Source organism: Platichthys flesus, chromosome 7 (genome assembly GCF_949316205.1).
Source record: "Platichthys flesus chromosome 7, fPlaFle2.1, whole genome shotgun sequence".
Lineage (NCBI taxonomy): Eukaryota > Metazoa > Chordata > Actinopteri > Pleuronectiformes > Pleuronectidae > Platichthys > Platichthys flesus.
This window is the reverse complement of record NC_084951.1, coordinates 14,638,037-14,661,383: the sequence shown is the minus strand read 5'-3', so window position 1 is coordinate 14,661,383 and position 23,347 is coordinate 14,638,037. Positions and strand designations below refer to the sequence as shown.

General features: G+C 41.6%; 2 protein-coding genes and 2 long non-coding RNA genes across 4 annotated transcripts in view; 3 read left to right on the top strand and 1 right to left on the bottom strand.

Annotated features, from left to right (window-relative positions):
* Positions 1-20,173, top strand: part of LOC133957067 (uncharacterized) — a 31,299-nt gene extending 11,126 nt beyond the window's left edge. The window contains 30 exon segments of the mRNA XM_062392496.1: positions 74-1,204; positions 1,295-1,477; positions 1,607-1,771; positions 1,893-2,151; positions 2,242-2,419; positions 2,513-2,625; positions 2,724-2,742; positions 2,834-2,950; positions 3,625-3,701; positions 3,852-4,012; positions 4,114-4,334; positions 4,420-4,519; positions 4,605-4,693; positions 4,810-5,066; positions 5,215-5,329; positions 5,423-5,620; positions 7,402-7,544; positions 7,670-7,809; positions 7,945-8,042; positions 8,161-8,247; positions 8,369-8,452; positions 8,554-8,613; positions 8,702-8,807; positions 9,147-9,265; positions 18,065-18,119; positions 18,200-18,511; positions 18,720-18,849; positions 18,947-19,065; positions 19,177-19,223; positions 19,337-20,173. Coding sequence (XP_062248480.1) covers positions 74-1,204; positions 1,295-1,477; positions 1,607-1,771; positions 1,893-2,151; positions 2,242-2,419; positions 2,513-2,625; positions 2,724-2,742; positions 2,834-2,950; positions 3,625-3,701; positions 3,852-4,012; positions 4,114-4,334; positions 4,420-4,519; positions 4,605-4,693; positions 4,810-5,066; positions 5,215-5,329; positions 5,423-5,620; positions 7,402-7,544; positions 7,670-7,809; positions 7,945-8,042; positions 8,161-8,247; positions 8,369-8,452; positions 8,554-8,613; positions 8,702-8,807; positions 9,147-9,265; positions 18,065-18,119; positions 18,200-18,511; positions 18,720-18,849; positions 18,947-19,065; positions 19,177-19,223; positions 19,337-19,498 — 5,045 coding nt within the window. The 3' untranslated portion in view covers positions 19,499-20,173.
* On the top strand, positions 11,085-13,314 carry LOC133956208 (uncharacterized). The gene is made up of 3 exons (XR_009921104.1): positions 11,085-11,376; positions 11,473-11,683; positions 12,558-13,314. It is a non-coding gene; the product is annotated as an uncharacterized LOC133956208 (long non-coding RNA).
* On the top strand, positions 14,653-16,711 carry LOC133956207 (uncharacterized). The gene is made up of 3 exons (XR_009921103.1): positions 14,653-14,784; positions 14,881-15,091; positions 15,955-16,711. It is a non-coding gene; the product is annotated as an uncharacterized LOC133956207 (long non-coding RNA).
* A 243-nt stretch (positions 20,174-20,416) lies between the features above and the next one.
* Positions 20,417-23,014, bottom strand: LOC133956745 (pepsin A-like). The gene is made up of 9 exons (XM_062392025.1): positions 22,944-23,014; positions 22,532-22,673; positions 22,294-22,411; positions 21,754-21,872; positions 21,472-21,668; positions 21,259-21,375; positions 21,022-21,166; positions 20,712-20,810; positions 20,417-20,618 (listed from the first exon to the last, which is right to left on the bottom strand). Exons 1-9 carry the CDS (start codon positions 23,000-23,002, stop codon positions 20,484-20,486), a joined length of 1,131 nt encoding a protein of 376 aa, XP_062248009.1. The 5' UTR covers positions 23,003-23,014; the 3' UTR covers positions 20,417-20,483.
* Positions 23,015-23,347: the final 333 nt, after the last annotated feature.

Below are 23,347 nucleotides of genomic sequence, written 5' to 3'. Positions count from 1 at the left end.
CCTCGGAATGAAAATATTGGAATCCTTTTAAGTCATATATGTACAATCCATCTGTTTGTATTTTCCACCATAGGTGCTCCTATGGTAGCTCATATGTCATCTTCAGCCCAGTCCAATCGTATAGCCATAGAAGCTCTCCCTGAAGGTCCCACATCCACCTGTCTGGACCAGGGGGACCTGCAAGGCAACCTCGACCAGCCTGATGATCAGCCTGGACACTCGGGTTACCCAGAGGACAGCAGCAGTCAGCCTGACCAGCCCCAGCAATCCCACCCCTCCCAGTACATGGACTGCAGTGCAGATGGCCCTGACCAGACAGGGGAGTCCTCATCTTCCTATGTGGAGTGTTCGGGCGAGGAACCTGACCAGACACGCTCCCATTCAGGCTTCCCTGACTACAGTGGGGATAACAGTGACCAGGACCTGCCTGGATACGTGGAATGCAGCGGAGCTGACTCGAACGCTACCAGCCAAGGTCACTATGTGGTAGAGTGCAGCGCTGGGTATCTTGAGTGTGCAGAGGACGATGGACAGCAGCCTCATCATTCACGCAGTTACATTGACAGCAGTGCAGACCACCGCACCTTGATAAGCCGGCAGTATGGGGCAGAGTATGGCGCAGAATGTATTGCAGCTGCAGACTCTGAGCAGCCGGGTTGTTCTCAGTACCAAGCTGGGGACGATGATGATGACGAAGATGACGATCAGAACCAGGATCCGGATCAGCCACAGCACTCCCGACAGCAGCCGCAGCACTCCTGTTACATGGAGAGCAGCAATGGCCCAGAGGCCTCGCTCTATGCTGATGACAGCTCCTCATCAGACCACCCTCTGGCAGACACAGCGGGTTCAGGCGGGCTTCCGGAGGCCCTGGAGAGCAGTGAGAGCCAGTCTGGGCCCTATATCAGCAGCAGTGGGACGTATAACTCAAATCCAGAGCCTGAACCGGCTCAACAGTGCTCACCCAGCCATGAAGAGCCGCAGGGTTCCCAGGGGCCTCAGATTGAAGCTGAGCTGGTCAGGGAGATGGAGACATCAACAGTAGCAGACGTGCCAGGGGACAGAGCACCTAACCTGGCTGAGCTGGAGGAGATGATGGAAGTAGTGATTGTACAGCAGTTCAAGTGTAAGATGTGTCCATACAAGAGTGCTTCCAAAGACACACTCATTAACCACATGAGAGACAAACACTTTAAACCTGCAGGTGAGGTATCTTATTATGTATCACAGTGAAAGTTTACTTTGCTTGTAGGCTGTGAATTATTTTCTTATTCGTGAAATGTTGCTTGTTCAGGGAACGTGCCAAAGAAACGTAAACGTGGACGACCTCCTAAAAGTGAGACGTTGGCCCGTCGCCAGGCAGAGAGGGAGGAAGCTGAGGAACGAAAGGCAGCAAAGGTGAAGGCTGCAGAGCCCCACCAGGCAGAGGAAGACGAGGATGATGTTGTGGATGCTGGTGCTATTGACGATCCTGAAGGTCAGACTGGTAGATTTTTGTTGAACCCCAAATCAGATCATATAGAAATGGATTGTTTTTTTAAGTCAGTTTAAACATTTACAATATAAGAGTAATATTCACTGTCCCTGCTCTTCTGTTTATATGCAGAGGATAGTGACTACAGCCCAACAGAAGAGAACTGCAAAGAAAGACCACCTGCCCTACTGAAAAAGCCCACTCCCCCTATTTCCTCGTCCTCTCACGGTCGTCCACGACGTAAGGTTGGTCGTCCGAGGAAGTACAGCTCTTTAGAAGACGGCTACAACAGCAGAGGTGGGTTTGCAAATTTTAATAAGCAAAACAAAAAACAGCCTATCACTGCAAAGGGAACCTAAAATAGACAACTAATCCTTCGGAAAAATTTCCTTCATTCCTTCTCATATGTTTTTTACAGATTCTGAAAGTATTGCTAAGAAGCCCAGGGTTAGCGCTGATGCTAGTGCTCCTGAAGAGGCGAGCTCTTCCGGGTTAGGCAGCGGTTCTGCTGTCGCGATTGATGGGGACACTGCTGAGGCCACAATAAGCCAATCTGACTCTGAGAACAAAGACCCTTCATCCAACTCTCAGCCAGAGGAGGAGTTCTTCCAGAGGAAACGGGGCCGACCCTCCAAGCGCTTCCTTCGCAAGAAATATAAGAAGTACCTAAATCGAAAGTAGGTAACTTTTTTTTAAAGTTGTGTTGTCAAAAAAATATATCACAGTACTTTCGCCATGCTTATTTCCGTCCCGCCATTATGTTCCAGTCGTTACTATAAATCCCTCAAACCTCTCCTGAGACCTCACAACTGCTGGATCTGTGGCTCGCGCTTCCTCACTCAGGAAGATTTGCGTTTCCATGTGGATTCTCACGAGGGCAATGACCCAGAGCTGTTTAAGTGTCTCCAGTGCAACTATCGCTGCAAGCGCTGGTCCTCACTCAAGGTTAGTCGCCATGCAACTGCACAGCACTCAGGTTAACCTCCGTTTATGTGAAGATTCCATTGTGTTTTATAATTATTGGGAACTGTTTTACAGGAACACATGTTTAATCATGAGGGTATCAAGCCTTTCAAGTGTGAGGAGTGTGATTACACAAGTGTCTACAGGAAAGATGTACTTCGCCACGCAGCAGTCCATAACAAAGACAAGTAAGAAACTCAGACAGCGTGTACAGCAAGTTATTAAATGAATAACTGTTGATTATTGATTTTCATATGTTGTTACTGTTTTCTTTTCTTTATTACAGGAAGAGAAAGACAGAGTTGGTAAGAAACCTCAAGTATCCCATATTTAAATGGTTGTTAAATTCTGTTTATGATAAACTCACTGTGTGATTATATGTGCTGATTCACGCAGGTACCAAAGGTGTCAGAGTTCCCCTGCCCTGTGTGTCACAGAGTTTATCCCATGCAAAAGAGATTGACCCAGCATATGAAAACCCACTGCGCAGAGAAACCACACATGTGTGACAAGGTCAGACACAAAGATAAATCAATTTATTAATAAATAAATATATATATGATATACTAATATTTTAAGAAACATATATTATGGTATTAAAGTTGCAGTGTGTAGAATTAAGGAACACCTAGTGGTGAAGCTGCAGCTGAATACCCCTCAACTCATCCTCCCCTTCCAAAGATGAAGAGAATCTTTGGTATCCTTTACTATTCATAAAAACTCGAAAGGTGTTTAGTGTGTCCAGTCTGCGCTACTACAACAAACATGGCGGCCTCCATACAGAGGAGCCCCCCTGATGTCGATATAAAGTATTTCAATATAAAGGGCCCATTCTAGGGCAAATAAAACAACAAATTGTGAGAAACATCACTAGGATTATTTTATATAAGATTTCTGTCAACAGATCCCTTTCACCTAAATCTTACACACTGGACCTTTTAACTGATGACCGACAATTGAAAAAGCCTGTAATTTGCAGAGTGGCCAAAAAACTGATCACATGTTTTTCCATGAGAAACTAAATTTAATACATTTCAATGTAATTAAGGATTTCCTATGAAATGATTCTTAAATATTTTTACTGTAACCATTTGTGTGTTACTGGGATACTGGAAATTGAACCAATAATTTTTTACTACTGTGAAGTTCTGAAATATCTTGGTGAAGATGCCTGTCTGTCTTTGCAGTGCGGTAAATCCTTCAAGAAGAGGTACACATTCAAAATGCACCTACTGACCCACATCCAGAGTCTTGGAGACAGCAAGTCAGTACTGCAAGCAATACCTTCTCCCCTTTTTCATTTACCAGTTTGCATGTCTTGTGGTTTGGAATTCCGAGCTAGAATAAGTCGTTGACTTTGATGTTAGTGTGATGAGATATCATAATGAATAACTTGTTGATGTACATGTCCCAGGTTCAAGTGTGAGTTTTGCGACTTCAGTTGTGACAACAAGAAGCTGCTGCTCAACCATCAGCTGTCCCACACCAACGACAGGCCCTTCAAGTGTGACTACTGTAAATACACCTCTTCTAAAGAGGAATTCCTGGTCTCCCATCTAGCCATCAAACACACAGGTCGGTGATCATAGACACTTTCATGAAGTTTCTTTAAACCAGTTCTATTTACATCCTCATGGATGAATGATACCTCTTTCTTGTGTTTAAAATCTCTACAGGAGAAAAGCCTTTCTCCTGCGATATGTGTCACTTCACGACCAAGCATAGGAAGAACCTGCGTCTACATGTTCAGTGTCGCCATCCTGAGGCGTTTGAGGAGTGGTCGTCGGCTCACCCTGAGGAGCCTGTGAGGACACGACGCAGACCCTTCTTCACCATCCAGCAGATAGAGGATCTCAAACAACAAAATGACGACACACAGAGTTTACAGAGCACTATTGTGAGTCTGTTTTCTGATATTTTTCGTTCTTTAATTTATTCTCATTGCATTGGGAGATCATACTTCTTGCTCTCCGGTTCGTAAGGTTGCTGTGGATTCCGCGACACTACAAGCCATGCACGGTATTGAAAATGCCTCTGTGTCCCAGGATGCAATGGGAAACACCACCATTATTTATGAACAAGGTCAGCGAATATTCCACATGAGAATGATTTCATATTTCTGGTCTATTATGTTACTTTGCTGACTTTGTCTCCATCCACTCCTCAGCTGAATCCAGTGAACTATCTGCCCAGAATGCCCTGGACCTGCTGCTGAACATGAGCAACGCACGTGAACTGGCTGGAAACGCCTTACAGGTTGGTGCTGGTTGAAAAAGCTCTGTTTGCATTAAAAGGGGCAAGTTTTCTACAGAAAGTGTGCTGTCATTTTCGAACAAAACAAAGATGAAAGATGTCCTTATTGTGCTCCTCAGGTGGCTGTGCTCAAGTCAGAAGGTAAAGTTTTGGAGAAGGGCACTTGGAGCACAGTGACCACAGAACCGGGCCAGACCCAAAAGGTCATGACCTTCCATGTGTCTGAGAACGGTGACACGGTGCTACAGGAGGCCTACGAGGCCTCCACCTCTGAAACAGGAGAGCTCGCCCAGATCGCAATAGAAGCCTACGAAAGCGGTGGCGACTTCAATGTGGTGGAGCAGGCTGCTGAAGAAATTCACAGCCCTGGATACAGGTAACATAACGCACAGTCTCACTTTCTTTGATTATGAGAAGTGTAGGGTTACATATAGAATCATAGTCACATGACTGAAGATTAATTGCAAATCGATTTTTTGAATGTCTCAACTATCCGCAATTTCATGAAACGGTTGTTTTTGCAGTAATGATGAGAGCAGTCCATCGCAGACTTTAGATGTCTCTGGATCAGAGAGCACAAAAAGTGAAAAGTTCTATCTCACTTCATCGTTGCCCGATGGCGTGTTGCAACAAGTAGAGGTAAGTATCCACTGTAATATACAGTCTTGGGGACATAGCGATGTACTCGTCTGTATTCCTATTCTTTGACTATGTCTTTTTTATTTCTGTCAGCTGAGCAGTGAAGCTCCAGCCTCTCCCTCTGCAGCGAGCTCTCCCAATTTCGGCTCCAAGAGGTTCTCCTGCCGGATCTGTATGGAGTCTTTCCATGGACGCTCTGACATGGAGAACCACAAGAGGGCGCACATAGATCCCAACACGTTCAAGTGTCCAGACTGTGACTTTACTTCCTCCTCCTGGCCTGAGGTTAAGGTGTGTCTCTCAAAGTTATGCAGCACTTTGGTATGTGAGTCATTACGTCGTCATGCTGGCTACTGTTACTCTGTAGACAGCCCTGCGGACACAACACACACCTCCGACGACCTATATTAAGTACATGTTTCGATCCCATTTGGTGTGCAATCCATGGGCCTCTTGAGTTCTTATTTCATCATAGTATATTTGTCTTCATTGCAAAAGTCATAAATCTTTGTAAGAATATCCACGGGGCACAGTAATATTAATAGTTTCCCAGCTCATCAAATTACGTATTATTAGTGTAAGAAAAAGAGCCTCTCCACACTCATACAAGACGAGTATTGAACACATCACCATTTTTCTCAAAATATATATTTCAAAAGGTGCTACAGACCTGACATGTTCCCTAGATGTCCGTAACAACCTAAGTAATCCATACGTACAAAGAAAACCAAACAAATAAGGTCAGAAATTAAGTTCTGTGTAATAAAATGCAATGACACAGGCAAAAAGTATTGAACAAGCTTACTGAAATGTATTTAATACATCTAGAAAGCCTTTGTTCGTAATGACAGCTTCAAGACGCCTCCTGTAGGGAGAAACTAGTCTCATGCATTGCTCAGCTGTGATTATTGGCCCATTCTTCCACACAAACCGTCCTCAAATCCTGAAAGAGCCTCTTCTATGAACTCTGAGCTTTAGTTCTTTCCATAGATTTTCTATTGGATTCAAGTCAGGTGATTGGCTGGGCCATTCCAGTAGCTTTATTTTCTTTCTCTGAAATCAATTGAGAGTTTCCTTGGCTGTGTGTTTGGGATCATTGTCCTGCTAAAATGTCCCCCCTTGTTTCAGTTTCATCATTCTGGTAGATGGCAGCCAATTTTTTTTTTTTAGCAACAATGTCTCGGTATATTTTTCCATTCATCCTTCCTTCAATTATATGAAGTTTGCCAGTGCCATATACTGAGAAACAGCCCAACACCAGGATGTTCTCAGCTCCAAACTTCACTGTTGGTTTGGTGCTTATGGGGGTGATGTGCATTGCCATTTGACCTCCAAATGTGTATTATGACATCCAAGGAGTTCCCAGTTTTTCACAGGCTTTCACAGGTTTTTCAAGTGCTCCTTGGCTCTTGGACAACTCTTCTGACAATTCTTCTGACACTTTATGGTGAAATGATGTACTTTCCACTTCTGGATTATGGCCCCAACAGTGCTCACTGGAACATTCAGAAGTTTAGAAATCCTTCTGTAGCCAATACCATCAGTATGTTCTGCAACACTAAGGTTGCGAAGGTCTTGAGAGAGCTCTTTGGTTTTACCCATCATGAGATGTATCCTGTGTGAAACCTTGGTAATGAGACATTTTTCATAGGCCATCAGTTGGCACTAAACCAGCTGATATTTATTTGCACTGACAAGAAGATAAGATTGCTTTCTACCTACTGATAGATTTCCGCTGGTGTCTTGGGTTTCCAATCCTTTTTGCATCTCCCTATCTTCCTGTGTTCAAAACTTTTTCCCTGTGTCATTCCATTTTATTTCACAGAACTTAATTTCTGAACTTGTTTGTTTGGTTATCTTTGTATGTATGGATTACTTGGGTTGTGACCGACATCTGGTGAAAATGTTATGTCAATAGCACCTTGAGAAACATATTTACTGTGAAAAATTATGACGTGTTCGTTACTTTTTCTAGTATTTTTTTGTATTTTTCAGAAGTGTGATTTCAAAGGCAAATCTGTCCTTTGGACCTCGACTTTTCTGACAGTGATTGATATCCTGCTTTATTTTAGGATCACATGGAGCTGCACTCCTACTTACGTCCCCACAAGTGTCCAAACTGCAGCTTTGCCTCCAAGAACAAGAAGGACCTGCGTCGACACACGATGACCCACACCAACGAGAAACCCTTCTCCTGCAAACTCTGCGGGCAAAGGTCAGAAGGAGATTCAGTCGACGCAAAACATGTGTTTAGTAAAAACAGCATTAACTCCTTTGAGACATGCATATGCATTAGACCGTAAAGTTGATTAATATCAATTTTTTTCTTCAATACCTCAGGTTTAACCGTAATGGCCATCTGAAGTTTCACATGGAGCGGCTTCACAGTCAGGATCATCATACTCGCAAGACACGTAGCGACTCATCTCAACAAACCATCATAGTCAACAGTGACGAGGAGGCATTAGCCACGCTACAGTGTAAGGGAACCCTAAATATATAAATGAAGGAACCCCAATGCATGTAGTATTAAGGTTCACATCTGATCTATATAATGGAAGTCACAGAAAATAAATCTAAACCTGTATGCGTGTGCGTGTCTACATCTACAACAGCCCTGCAGGCAAATCAGACTGTCATTACTCCAGAGCGGCTGCAGGCCTTGGGACAGGAGCACATCATTGTATCTCAAGAACAGACGCTGTCAGACCAGGTATGTTCCCTACTTATTTGTAACGTCACACAATTCTTTTTCGATTTTTTTTGGGGGCATGCAGTAACTTTATAGTTCTGACTTCATAACTAAAAGCTTTAATGTATGCATTTTGCAGGAGGAGGGCACATACATTCAGCAGATAACCACCATAGATGGACAGACAGTTCAGCACCTGATGACAGGAGACAACCAGGTCACAGAGGTGAGATTCTACCACTTCATATTCTAATGTACATGACAAAAATGAAAGTTAAATAAATATATCAGAAGAACGAACCAGTTCCACTTTCATCTCACGTTTCTCGTTTCACGTCCTGTTTCAGGTCCAGTATATCATCTCACAAGATGGAGTTCCGCATTTGATCCCTCAGGAGTATGTAGTAGTAGCTGACGGTAACCACATCCAGGTCAGTGTAACCACTGCTGTTTTTAGTTCCTCTAACTGACGATGATCTTATTAAATGCTGTGTGTCTAGGTGACGCTTACTGATCTCTAAATGTTCCTCAGATGCCAGATGGACAGATCATCCAGTATGAGCATGACGGGACCTTTCTGCAGGAGCAGCAGGTGAGGAGCATCATCTGAAATGCTCTGAAAAGTAACAGTTTGTTGTTTTGACAGAAGTTCATTTGCTTCATATTGTTTATGTGTTCAGATCGCCATGAGTCATGATGGTCAGATCCAGTATTTGCCCATCAGCTCGGAGCAACATATGGTGAATCCTGAAGACCTGGAGGCCGCGGCCGAATCTGCTGTCACAGGTCGGCTCTCAATTTCAATTTATCATTTTTATCATCAATCAAATACAAATAAGTCAGTTTAGATTTTACACAAAGTCTAATCAATACTAAATATTGATTAGACTTTTTTCATAAATTTCAATTTAAAAACTTGCTGTTGGTGTTTAATGCTGTGTGGATAATCACCATTCATAGATAATGAGCAACAACAGATGGGTTGCTGTGGGCCACCAGCTCATGATCTTATTTACCAATGGGCTTAACAATAACATGAAGTATGAAATCACCTTTATGTAAACTAATAGCAACAATTGCACCAGACAACAAATCACACTAAATGGATCATCTTTGTTCCTGTAGCAGAGGCAGAGGCAGAGATGGCGCAGACTCAGACGGTCTACACTGAAGCTACACCTGAACAGCTGGAACAGCTGCAGCAGCAGGGCATCCACTATGATGTCATCACCTTCACCGATGAATAGACGGCTTCTTAAAACTACTGGGACTCAAACCTGCGTTGCCCAGGACCAGTACAAACCACTATGAGCTGACAAGTACCGTGCAGTGACCTCAACTTATTTATGCATCCAGCTGGCTGTGAACTAAAGCATCGTGTCCTCCACGGTCTCATCTGCTCGGGGGTGTTTGCACTGTTTAGTAAGATCAACAGCTTTTTGTAAATTCAGATTATTGCACCCAGCGCTTCTAACTTAATCATAGGGGCTGTACATTTAGGAGCGGGATTGTAATTCTGAAAATGTATTTGTGTCAATGTGCCTCAACTGCTTCGATTTGCAAGACAATGTTATCAAAGAAAATGAAACGGCTTATATCGTGTGCTTGGAAATATACAGAGTATCCAAATGAAAAAATTTGTTTTCAGATGGAGAAAATGGAAAGGGGAGCATTTCTTTTGATCACTAATAAGACATGTTGATTGCTAGAATGCCACAACCTCATGTTTACTGAATATGAACATGTACATACCTTTTTACTTTTGTTTTGTAAAGAGCGATTTGTTTTGGATGAGTGAATATGAAGTGTTTAATAAGCTAAAAGCTGACACCAAATAAATCACTTTGTGTATATTCTCTGTATCCATAAATACTCAGAGCTTACTTTATTGATTTCTTAAATCTATTCCTATGTATTTGTATATATACTGAATTACTGCAGCAGACATTTAAAAAGTTATTCAACCACAATCACTCGGCTGAGGCACTTTTTTCAGTTTATTCACCTCTTCAGTCATTATGTAACACGCTATAACAAAAACTTTGTTAAGAATTCTTCATATGTGAAAAGTTTCCTTGCTGAATACTGGAGATGAATGCAATCATTTTTAAATATCTACAGTTCAGCTTCAGCTCCCTCCAACCCGCTGCACCGGATTCTGTCAAAATACATTTGCAACAATCAGTCAGTTCCACACTTCTCACAGGAAATCGAACCCCCTCACTAAAGTTACATTGAGCAAGAATAGACGACCAGGGTGAGTTATGGGAATGAAAGAGGAACCATTCAGCCTATTTCAACTCATTTTGAAGCTGCTATTTTAAGGTGTGCGTGTGTTTTGCTTTCATGAAACATGTCAGAAATGTTCTGCAACACATGTTGCACGTTTGGAACAACACACTGCTGACCGAAGAACTCCACAGGCGTAATTATGAAAATAAAATGTAAAATGTAAACAAATCTGATAAATACAAAAAGCAATTGAAAGTTAATCATCATAAATATATGAGTTCCTCATCTTCCCCTGGTTAGGAGGAGCTTCCTCTTGAAAATGATGTCAAACCATGCTGAGACGTGATAATTGCACTGAAGATTAAGTTTTCCTTTGTCTTTCTTCTTTTATTAGGTATGAAATAATTATATCAGCAATTTTTGCACTTTGCAGTGTGCCAAGTGACATACTGATAAGAGATGTTTGTTTTCCAGAGTTCAATCATCTCAACGGGCAGGAGAGGATCAAGGAGTTTGACGATATTCTGCTGAGACTCAAATTTCCTTCAGTTTACAACAGTAGCATCAAGTCGTGGTGCCAACTCTTTGTAAGGTTTTGTTACCCACCGCTGGACAGCATAGGGCCCACCTGCGAGCTGCTGAGAGGAAGAGTGACCAAAACAGACAAGGACGGCTGGATCGAGTTCAAAATATCAAACATTAAGTAACAGGATGCAGGATACTACAGATGCTCTGTGCTGGAAACACCATACATCGTCTACATCAACACGTTTCTCGAGGTCACAGGTACGATAAGTATTCCTACTATTTGCATTTGAGTGATGTTACAAATGTGTCTTACACAAAAGCTTCCAGTGGGACCATAATACAGTGTTATAGCTTCGCAAGATAAATGTTTGTTTGCAAAGTTGTATTTTATTGTTTCCCTCTCACCTCTTTGTAAAGGATTAAAACTCTGCTTCTCATCTTATATGATGTTCTTGCATTTTACAGAATCCTCAATTCCCCACAGTGCGTCTCAGCCTCCCCTGACGACAACCATCAAAACCCTCAGCACCTCCACATCACACCGACCAGAATCCACCGGGCCCGTCCTCTCACAGGACATCGCCCACAGTCCCAGGTGGATTAACTCATTTCCTGTTTCATGTTGGTTGTATAGTGTTTTCCTACTTAAGAAGAATAATATCTCATCTGAATTTCTTTGTCCCCCTCACAGCATAACCTGGGGTTTTGGCCTGCCCCTATTGGTCGTTGTTTCAATTACAGTGATGATTGTGATCACTTTGGTTATGGGTGTAGTTTGCTGCAGAAAGAAGGCAAAACGTGAACATATATATCTTTATTTATATATATAAATGAACGTGTTGTTTTTCTTTGCAGACAAATGTGGAGAAACTCTGTGTGAGTCACAGAAGCAAGATGCAACGGTAGGTGCTAAACAGGGAACATTCCGCCTTGTGTGACTCAAGGTCACTTGTGTCTATGAGAAGAATTCTTCTTCTACACGGCACCGTCTCTTTACTAAGTTTGCCTCCTGCAGGAAATGGCTCATCACAAATCCACACAGCAATATATATTTTTTGGGGCCGACATTAGACAGTAAACATTTTTAATACTGATACATAGGATCATATATATAATTGCCAATGTTACTTAAGATTAAAGAAGTCATTGAGCTCTGATATTTTACAATTTAACATTAATTATAAACTTTATTATGAATATCTATAAAAACAAATACAACCAAATATGCCCTGTATTGTCTATTCTGTAAAATGTAATTCTTCCTCTCGACACATATCTGAAGTGATTATAAATCAAACATAAATACTGATGTGAAAGGCTCATATTGACCGATTTTTATCACCTATATGATTAATTGGGCGGGCCCTAATCATGATCTAAAAAATACAAATAAATCAGTTTAGATGTTACACTCAGATTAAATACTAAAAATTGTTTTGACTATTTCATAAATTAGAATTCAAAATCTTGCTGTCAATTAGTTGATGCACAGTCAAGGAGACAAGAACGCAGATTTTCTCTGCAGGTTGATTTACAAACTTTACTAAAATGACTGGGAACAATCTGGTTATCAACAGTGTTTAATGCTGTGTGGATAATCACCATTCATAGATAATAAGCAACAACAGATGGGTTGCTGTGGGCCACCAGCTCATGATCTTATTTACCAATGGGCTTAACAATAACATGAAGTATGAAATCACCTTTATGTAAACTAATAGCAACAATTGCACCAGACAACAAATCACACTAAATGGATCATCTTTGTTCCTGTAGCAGAGGCAGAGGCAGAGATGGCGCAGACTCAGACGGTCTACACTGAAGCTACACCTGAACAGCTGGAACAGCTGCAGCAGCAGGGCATCCACTATGATGCCATCACCTTCACTGATGAATAGGCGGCATCTTAAAACTACTGGGACTCAAACCTGCGTCGCCCAGGACCAGTACAAACCACTATGAGCTGACAAGTACCGTGCAGTAACCTCAACTTATTTATGCATCCAGCTGGCTGTGAACTAAAGCATCGTGTCCTCCACGGTCTCATCTGCTCGGGGGAGTTTGCACTGTTTAGTAAGATCTACAGCTTTTTGTAAATTCAGATTATTGCACCCAGCGCTTCTAACTTAATCATAGGGGCTGTACATTTAGGATCGGGATTGTAATTCTGAAAATGTATTTGTGTCAATGTGCCTCAACTGCTTCGATTTGCAAGACAATGTTATCAAAGAAAATGAAACTGCTTATATCGTGTGTTTGGAAATATACAGAGTACCCAAATTAACATTTTAGTTTTCAGATGGAGAAAATGGAAAGGGGAGCATTTCTTTTGATCTGTAATAAGACATGTTGATTGCTAGAATGCCACAACCTCATGTTTACTGAATATGAACATGTACATACCTTTTACTTTTGTTTTGTAAAGAGCGATTTGTTTTGGATGAGTGAATATGAAGTGTTTAATAAGCTAAAAGCTGACACCAAATAAATCACTTTGTGTATATTCTTTGTATCCATAAATACTCAGAGCTTACTTTATTGATTTCTTAAATCTATTACTATGTATTTGTTTATATACTGAATTACTGCAGCAGACATTTAAAAAGTTATTCAACCACAATCACTCGGCTGAGGCACTTTTTTCAGTTTATTCACCTCTTCAGTCATTATGTAACACGCTATAACAAAAACTTTGTTAAGAATTCTTCATATGTGAAAAGTTTCCTTGCTGAATACTGGAGATGAATGCAATCATTTTTAAATATCTACAGTTCAGCTTCAGCTCCCTCCAACCCGCTGCACCGGATTCTGTCAAAATACATTTGCAACAATCAGTCAGTTCCACACTTCTCACAGGAAATCGAACCCCCTCACTAAAGTTACATTGAGCAAGAATAGACGACCAGGGTGAGTTATGGGGATGAAAGAGGAACCATTCAGCCTATTTCAACTCATTTTGAAGCTGCTATTTTAAGGTGTGCGTGTGTTTTGCTTTCATGAAACATGTCAGAAATGTTCTGCAACACATGTTGCACGTTTGGAACAACACACTGCTGACCGAAGAACTCCACAGGCGTAATTATGAAAATAAAATGTAAAATGTAAACAAATCTGATAAATACAAAAAGCAATTGAAAGTTAATCATCATAAATATATGAGTTCCTCATCTTCCCCTGGTTAGGAGGAGCTCCTCTAAAAATTATGTCAAACCATGCTGAGACGTGATAATTGCACTGAAGATGAAGTTTTCCTTTGTCTTTCTTCTTTTATTAGGTATGAAATAATTATATCAGCAATTTTTGCACTTTGCAGTGTGCCAAGTGACATACTGATAAGAGATGTTTGTTTTCCAGAGTTCAATCATCTCAACGGGCAGGAGAGGATCAAGGAGTTTGAAGACATTCTGCTGAGACTCAAATTTCCTTCAGTTTACAACAGTAGCATCAAGTCGTGGTGCCAACTCTTTGTAAGGTTTTGTTACCCACTGCTGGACAGCACAGGGCCCACCTGCGAGCTGCTGAGAGGAAGAGTGACCAAAACAGACGAGGACGGCTGGATCGAGTTCAAAATATCAAACATTAAGTAACAGGATGCAGGATACTACAGATGCTCTGTGCTGGAAACACCATACATCGTCTACATCAACACGTTTCTCGAGGTCACAGGTACGATAAGTATTCCTACTATTTGCATTTGAGTGATGTTACAAATGTGTCTTACACAAAAGCTTCCAGTGGGACCATAATACAGTGTTATAGCTTCGCAAGATAAATGTTTGTTTGCAAAGTTGTATTTTATTCTTTCCCTCTCACCTCTTTGTAAAGGATTAAAACTCTGCTTCTCATCTTATATGATGTTCTTGCATTTTACAGAATCCTCAATTCCCCACAGTGTGTCTCAGCCTCCCCTGACGACAACCATCAAAACCCTCAGCACCTCCACATCACACCGACCAGAATTCACCCGGCTCGTCCTCTCACAGGACAACGCCCACAGTCCCAGGTGGATTAACTCATTTCCTGTTTCATGTTGGTTGTATAGTGTTTTCCTACTTAAGAAGAATAATATCTCATCTGAATTTCTTTGTCCCCCTCACAGCATAACCTGGGGTTTTGGCCTGCCCCTATTGGTCGTTGTTTCAATTACAGTGATGATTGTGATCACTTTGGTTATGGGTGTAGTTTGCTGCAGAAAGAAGGCAAAACGTGAACATATATATCTTTATTTATATATATAAATGAACGTGTTGTTTTTCTTTGCAGACAAATGTGGAGAAACTCTGTGTGAGTCACAGAAGCAAGATGCAACGGTAGGTGCTAAACAGGGAACATTCCGCCTTGTGTGACTCAAGGTCACTTGTGTCTATGAGAAGAATTCTTCTTCTACACGGCACCGTCTCTTTACTAAGTTTGCCTCCTGCAGGAAATGGCTCATAACAAATCCACACAGCAATATATATTTTTTGGGGCCGACATTAGACAGTAAACATTTTTAATACTGATACATAGGATCATATATATAATTGCCAATGTTACTTAAGATTAAAGAAGTCATTGAGCTCTGATATTTTACAATTTAACATTAATTATAAACTTTATTATGAATATCCATAAAAACAAATACAACCAAATATGTCCTGTATTGTCTATTCCGTAAAATGTAATTCTTCCTCTCGACACATATCTGAAGTGATTATAAATCAAACATAAATACTGATGTGAAAGGCTCATATTGACCGATTTTTATCACCTAATAAAAGCCCTAATCATGATCTAAAAAATACAAATAAATCAGTTTAGATTTTACACTCAGATTAAATACTAAAAATTGTTTTGATTATTTCATAAATTAGAATTTAAAATCTTGCTGTCAATTAGTTGATGCACAGTCAAGGAGACAAGAACGCAGATTTTCTCTGCAGGTTGATTTACAAACTTTACTAAAATGACTGGGAACAATCTGGTTATCAACAGTGTTTAATGCTGTGTGGCTAATCACCATTCATATATAATAAGCAACAACAGATGGGTTGCTGTGGGCCACCAGCTCATGATCTTATTTACCAATGGGCTTAACAATAACATGAAGTATGAAATCACCTTTATGTAAACTAATAGCAATAATTGCACCAGACAACAAATCACACTAAATGGATCATCTTTGTTCCTGTAGCAGAGGCAGAGGCAGAGATGGCGCAGACTCAGACGGTCTACACTGAAGCTACACCTGAACAGCTGGAACAGCTGCAGCAGCAGGGCATCCACTATGATGTCATCACCTTCACTGATGAATAAGCGGCTTCTTAAAACTACTGGGACTCAAACCTGCGTTGCCCAGGACCAGTACAAACCACTATGAGCTGACAAGTACCGTGCAGTGACCTCAACTTATTTATGCATCCAGCTGGCTGTGAACTAAAGCATCGTGTCCTCCACGGTCTCATCTGCTCGGGGGAGTTTGCACTGTTTAGTAAGATCAACAGCTTTTTGTAAATTCAGATTATTGCACCCAGCGCTTCTAACTTAATCATAGGGGCTGTACATTTAGGAGCGGGATTGTAATTCTGAAAATGTATTTGTGTCAATGTGCCTCAACTGCTTCAATTTGCAAGACAATATTATCAAAGAAAATGAAACGGCTTATATCGTGTGCTTGGAAATATACAGAGTATCCAAATGAAAATGTTTGTTTTCAGATGGAGAAAATGGAAAGGGGAGCATTTCTTTTGATCACTAATAAGACATGTTGATTGCTAGAATGCCACAACCTCATGTTTACTGAATATGAACATGTACATACCTTTTACTTTTGTTTTGTAAAGAGCGATTTGTTTTGGATGAGTGAATATGAAGTGTTTAATAAGCTAAAAGCTGACACCAAATAAATGACTTTGTGTATATTCTCTGTATCCATAAATACTCAGAGCTTACTTTATTGATTTATTATATCTATTCCTATGTATTTGTATATATACTGAATTACTGCAGCAGACATTAAAAAAGTTGTTCAAACAAAATCACTCGGCTGAGACACTTTTTTTCAGGATCAGTTTATTCACCTCTTCAGTCATTATGCAACACGCTTTGTGGTTTTTTCTATTGCGACATGTTGGGCTAATGGAAAATGCACGTGCAGAATTTTGCAATAGAACATTAGATGATGCAATTTCATCGAATGCAATTCAATCGTAACCAACACAGATACAAATATAACAACTCCAATATACAACATCCAAAATGTTCTTTACAGTTAAAACATACTTTGTCTTGTACCTTATATTCAGAAAATCTATGTAACCTTTACTGAGAAACAGCGCCCTCTGCAGGCAAATGTGTTGATTCAATTCTGTTTGGCTTTGTGTCCGAGCAATTAAGTGGTTTTCATTTGGGGTAAAACATCAATCTGTTCACTGGAGCTCTGACTGTCCCACTCAAAGAACTGAAACACAACTAAACTGTGGATATTTACCCATGATCCCCAGCTCCCTATCAGAGCTGCCGCTATAACAAAAACTCTGTTAAGAATTCTTCACATGAGAAAAGTTTCCTTGCTGAATACTGGAGATAAATTCAAAAGTTTTTAAATGATCTACAGTTCAGCTTCAGCTCCCTCCAACCCGCTGCACCGGATTCTGTCAAAATACATTTGCGACAATCAGTCAGTTCCACACTTCTCACAGGAAATCGAACCCCCTCACTAAAGTTACATTGAGCAAGAATAGACGACCAGGGTGAGTTATGGGAATGAAAGAGGAACCATTCAGCCTATTTCAACTCATTTTGAAGTTGCTATTTTAAGGTTAAAAATGTTTGTGTGCGTGTGTTTTGCTTTTATGAAAGAAATGTTCTGCAACGGATGTTGCACGTTTTAAGCAACACACAGCTGCCAAAAGAACTCCACAGGCTTAATTACGAAAAATAAAATGTCAAATGCAAATAAAAGAAACAAAAAAAGCAATTGAAAAGTAATCCTCAAGAATATTTGGGAATTAAAATGCACAATAGCTCAAACTCAACTCCAGCGATGATGATGATGATGATGATGATGATGATGATGATTATGATGATGATGTTGGGACCACGGGATGGAGGATAAAAGTGTAACTGTTCAATCAAATAAACAAAATCTTAAAAACAATCTATAAATTCTTAAAATAATTTCTGAATTTGACAGGAAGCCAGTAAGGAAACAGGCCAGTCCCTGAGCTGATGAAATAACCACTTCCTCATATTCCCCTGGTTAGGAGGAGCTTCCTCTTGAAAATGATGTCAAACCATGCTGAGACGTGATAATTGCACTGAAGATGAAGTTTTTCTTTGTCTTTCTTCTTTTACTAGGTATGAAATAATTATATCAGCAATTTTTGCACCTTGCTGTGTGATAAGTGACATATTGACAAGAGATGTTTGTTTTCCAGATATCCCTCAACTCAACGGGCAGACGAGGATCAAGGAGTTTGAAGACATTCTGCTGAGACTCAAATTCAATCCATATTACAACAGTTACATCAAGACGTGCTGCAAACTCTACGAAAGGATTTGTGACCCGCTGCTTGACAGCAAAGGGAACACCAACGAGCTGTTGAGAGGAAGAGTGACCAAAACAGAGGGGAACGGCTGGATCGAGTTCAAAATATCAAACGTTAGGTTACAGGATGCAGGAAACTACAGATGCTTTGTGCAGGAAACACCATACCACATCTACATCGACACGTTTTTTGAGGTCGAAGGTAGGATAAGTTTTTCCTACGATTTGCATTTTTGTGATTCTACAAATGTATCTCATGCAAAAGCTTCCTGTGTGCCCATAATACAGTGTTACAGCTTCGCAAGATAAATGTTTGTTTGCAAAGTTGTATTTTATTGTTTCCCTCTCACCTCTTTGTAAAGGATTAAAACTCTGCTTCTCATCTTATTTGTTGTTCTTGCATGTTACAGAATCCTCAATTCCCCACAGTGTGTCTCAGCCTCCCCTGACGACAACCATCAAAACCCTCAGCACCTCCAAATCACGCCAACCAGAATCCACCGGGCCCGTCCTCTCACAGGATAACGCCCACAGTCCCAGGTGGATTAACTCGCTTTCCTGTTTCATGTTGGTTGTATAGTGTTTTCCTACTTAAGAAGAATAATATTTCATCTGAATTTCTGTGTCCCCCTCACAGCATAACCTGGGGTTTTGGACTGCCCCTATTGGTCGTTGTGTCAATCACAGTGATGATTGTGATCACTTTGGTTATGGGTGTAGTTTACTGCAGAAAGAAGGCAAAACCTGAACAGCCAGGTCGGTTTCCTTAAAACGTTCATTGTTTCAGTGAATTCAGTAAAAAAAAAAAAAAAAGGTATATATATCTATCTTTATATATATAAATGAACATGTTGTTTTTCTTTGCAGACAAATGTGGAGAAACTCTGTGTGAGTCACAGAAGCAAGATGCAACGGTAGGTGCTAAACAGGGAACATGCCGCCTCATGTGACTCATTGTCACTTGTCTTTATGAGAAGAATTCTTCCTCTACACGGCACTGTCTCTTGACTAAGTTTGTCTCCTGCAGGAAATGAGTGGCGTCGTCTACACAACAGTGAACTTCAAAGCTCGTGAGGAATCCAAAGAGCTGTACTCAAACCTGATGATTCCCAAAACACGAGCGGCAGCCCCGGACCCTGCAGCGGACACTGAGGCAGTGGAGTACTCCACGCTGGCAATCCACCAGTGAATTCAGGGGAAAGTCTCTGATTTTAACTTGGGGCTAATTCTATATACATCACTGTTTGTTTGTTTTGTACATAATCCCCCTGCCCCCTTCATGAATGGAGAATGAGGGGTCCACCAGCACTTTTGGAGCTTGAACTGCACAACGGACTCTCAGCTTTATTTGTCTCTTTGTCACTTTTGTGTATGTACATGTTAAACCTCTGATCTACATCTGAAAATATATACAAGAAGAACCTGGATTGATCTGTCCAAAAATCCAAGAGTCTCCCTACCCTGTCTAGTGCCCCTGAGTAAGGCACCTTACTCCCCCAACATCTGCTCCCCGAGCGCCATACATGGTCGCTCACTGCTCTGTGTGTCCTGCACCAGATGGGTTAAAAGCAGAGATTAAATGTCCCTACCTGCATGAGTGTGCCTTTGCATGTCTGTGCATGTGTTTGGGACTAATAAATGCATCTTGATGATTAAAAGAAATTACCTCTCATTATAATAGGTCAAAAGGTTTGTGTGGATTCTTTGGGGTATAATACTTTTTAAATCTTCATGGTCGAATACGATTGTTAGCTTGTGACATCTTATCTCTTCTCACAACTCTGTTTGTTCTCATCAGCTTCTTCCAGACTATAGCCCAGCCTTGCCCTCTGGTATTTTACCGCTCGATTAAATTTTTTTTACACAAAAACATGGTGTCAGTCATTTTTCTATCATCCATATAAGATCTGGTTTCTCTGAGGAGTGAGCCGACTGAACTTATTCTTATTCCCGTGACATTTCGGAGCAACACTGTGGCACAACCCTTCGATGACCGAAAGATTTCAAATATTTTTTTCAGGACTCAAATGTGAGCTTTGGTTTCGTCACCATGGATACAGAGGAAAGCACACAGAGAGATGTTGATGCTTTAATCTTTTTATTATTATCTATACACTTTGTCTCCTGCTCAGTCATGACACATTAACAGGCAATCCATCAGGTGTCTCGTCTGATTACACAGACTTGGCCAGACCAATGTACTTGGACGGGGCATCAAAGACGGCGTAGTACTCCCTGATGAAGACGTCTCCCAGGATCCAGAGGTTAGAGCCACCCTGACCAAAGCCAGTGCTGCAGCCATAGTTGCTCTGTGGTGAGATGGAAGTAAAAAGAACACGTTATTCCATCAATCATCAGCACAGGGTTGAACAGTTTTCTGTTGCAGCCAGCGTTCAACTGACCTGAGAGACGTAGGCAGAAGCGGGGACGGTGAAGGCCTTTCCATTGAGAGTGAAGGTGACATCAGGCATGCTCTGGATGCTCTGGCAGTTCACTGTAGCCTGGGAGAAGAACATCACACGCAGAGTTGAAGAGACCGTGCAGCAGAACCAGTTTTATTTATTGCTATTTTACAGTTTTCCAGCTGATGCAAGCAGTCAAGGTTCTGCTTAATTATTTTTATTAGAGAGTGCTGACGTCGGAGCGTTACATGTGTGTTTACTGTGGGTTCAGAAAAAAAAAGGGAAAATCTCTGTCGATGGTGTGACTCACCTCTCCGTACTGGTTGGTTGAGGCTCCAACCCAGGAATTCATGTTGCTGATGTCAGAGTTGGGGCCAACGATCTGGGAGGTGCCGGTGTCGATGATGGCCTGGCAGCCTCCGGAGCAGGCCACGGTCTGTCCGTTGATGGTAACACTGTGAGGAGGCACAGCAGAAGGTGGATTACAGTCAGGACAGAGCACATCTACGTTTGCATGTGATAAGGATTCCGATGCATTTCCTCCCACCTGTCCATCTTGATCTGCCAGTAGGTGGCAGAGGTCAGAGGGATCCAGCTGATTTGACCAGTGTAGTGGCTGGAATCGTAACCACCGAAGATCACCTCACTGCCCTGCTGAGCATTGCTGAGGAATTAAAAAAACAAACGTGAATACATGAATTACATTTCTTGTCACAAACTCGCACACCCAAACCAGAAGATTTCCATCCTGTTTAAGCACCTGCTCAGGTAGACGGAGAACAGGGGCTGGGACACGAGGTTCTGCTGGATCATGTTATCGAAGACGGGCACGACGTTGTCAGAGGCGATGCTCTGGAAGGCCAGACCCAGGATGCCATCAGCCTTCATGCTGGCCATGAAGGCAGCCTCTGTCTGGCTGATTCCAAACACCTGATTCGCAATAGAGATGCCGCCCACCTGGAAATAGACCACAGCTGTCAGTCACATTGGAACAGACCAGGTCTTAATATTTCGTCCATTTTGTTCCTGAAGGTTTGTTTACCTGAACAGTGTCACTGGCCAGATATCCGGTCATGCTGCCAGTGCCGTACTGGATGGACAGAGGCTGGCTGCCCCATTTGAAGGTGGAAGACTGCTGTGGGTTGAATTTTTTGTGGTTCTCTGCAGAGGAACAATTGCCTTTTCAGAGTTTGCAAGCAACTTGGACCCTTTCTAGTGATGTAGTGAGTCACAGACTGAATTCATAAACTGTTACAGACCATAAAACCAGTGGTGAATGACGCATATAGAACTTTTATTTTTCAATTTCTATCATTTCGAGTAATCTTGTCAAAGTAGAGTTATTATTTACATACACACAGTGCTGTGTAAGAAAAGTGGGGAAATTAAAGGAAGAATAAAGACGTGGGAAAACCATGTGCCTCAAAATCCACAATTTTTTATTTTTTATTCAGTAAATTGCATTTGACAACTGTCTTAGCCATTGCCTATAAATTGGATGATTACTTGCTAATTCTAACCCACAGAAGGAGAATACTTGAACAACAACTTGGACTGCATTTGTAATCTCAGTGGTACTCACCACAGGCCTCGCTGGAGCAGTAGACTGAGGGGATCCACAGGTTGGAGGAGCCGGTGTCAAAGATGACGCTGAAGGACTGAGGAGGGGTGCCGATGGAGATCACACCATAGTAGGCCAACTAGAGGGACAAGAGAAGACACATATCCAGGAAAATGTAGTCAGGACGCAATGTAAACTGCCTTCAGTCATAGGGGGACTGGCAGAAATAGTGAGATGAATCAAATCTGCTCTTTCTTACATCAGCATCATTAGTCATGGACTCAGTTCCAGTCTGGATGAACTTGGCCATTGGGTTGTATGGGTGCTCCTTCCTGTACTTTTCCCAGAGTCCTTTCTCCTGCAGGTCTTCCCTGGCAGTCTTTCCCTTGATCAGGGGAGTCCTGCAACAAAGTGTATAAAGAATCAGCAAACCTCACCGATGTCCAGCACCTTACAGCTGGACACGTTAGACAATAAGCTCTACCCTCTACTTTGTGCAAGTTCGAAAGGCGCAAACACTGAAAGCAAGATGGAGCACGATGGCCTTTAGAGTTTCCCAGAGGAAAACCAGATGAAGAGATTGTCTCGTGACACTCGCAGCCCATTCAGCTGTAAAATGTCAGAGAAAAGAAAGTGCAGGTTGCTTTTTCAAGCAGCGAGCTCAGACTTACCTGACGAGACACTCGGAGAGAGCCACGAGGGCAGAGAGAACGACGAGCCACTTCATCATGCTGGTTTCTTTGCCGTTAGACTTAGAGGAGTGAAGTTCCAGTGGCAGAGTTCAGCGCTTATATACAACTCGTCAAGGTTGTTTCCCAAATGTCCTTTTCTCCTAACTCTATCAGCTGGAGACTAGAGCTATTTGATATGGTGATTAATCGCTTCTTATCTACCAGCAAATATCCCTTTAAACAAACAGAAAATAGGAAAACATAGTAAACTTGGAAATGTGAAGCTTGCATGTTGTTTATGTAATACTGGTACGTTCAGTGATGTCTCTACATCATGAAAACACCTGGAGAAAAGGTTGAGAAAAAATAAATTGCTGAAAGAAACGTGTCAAACAACTGACTGT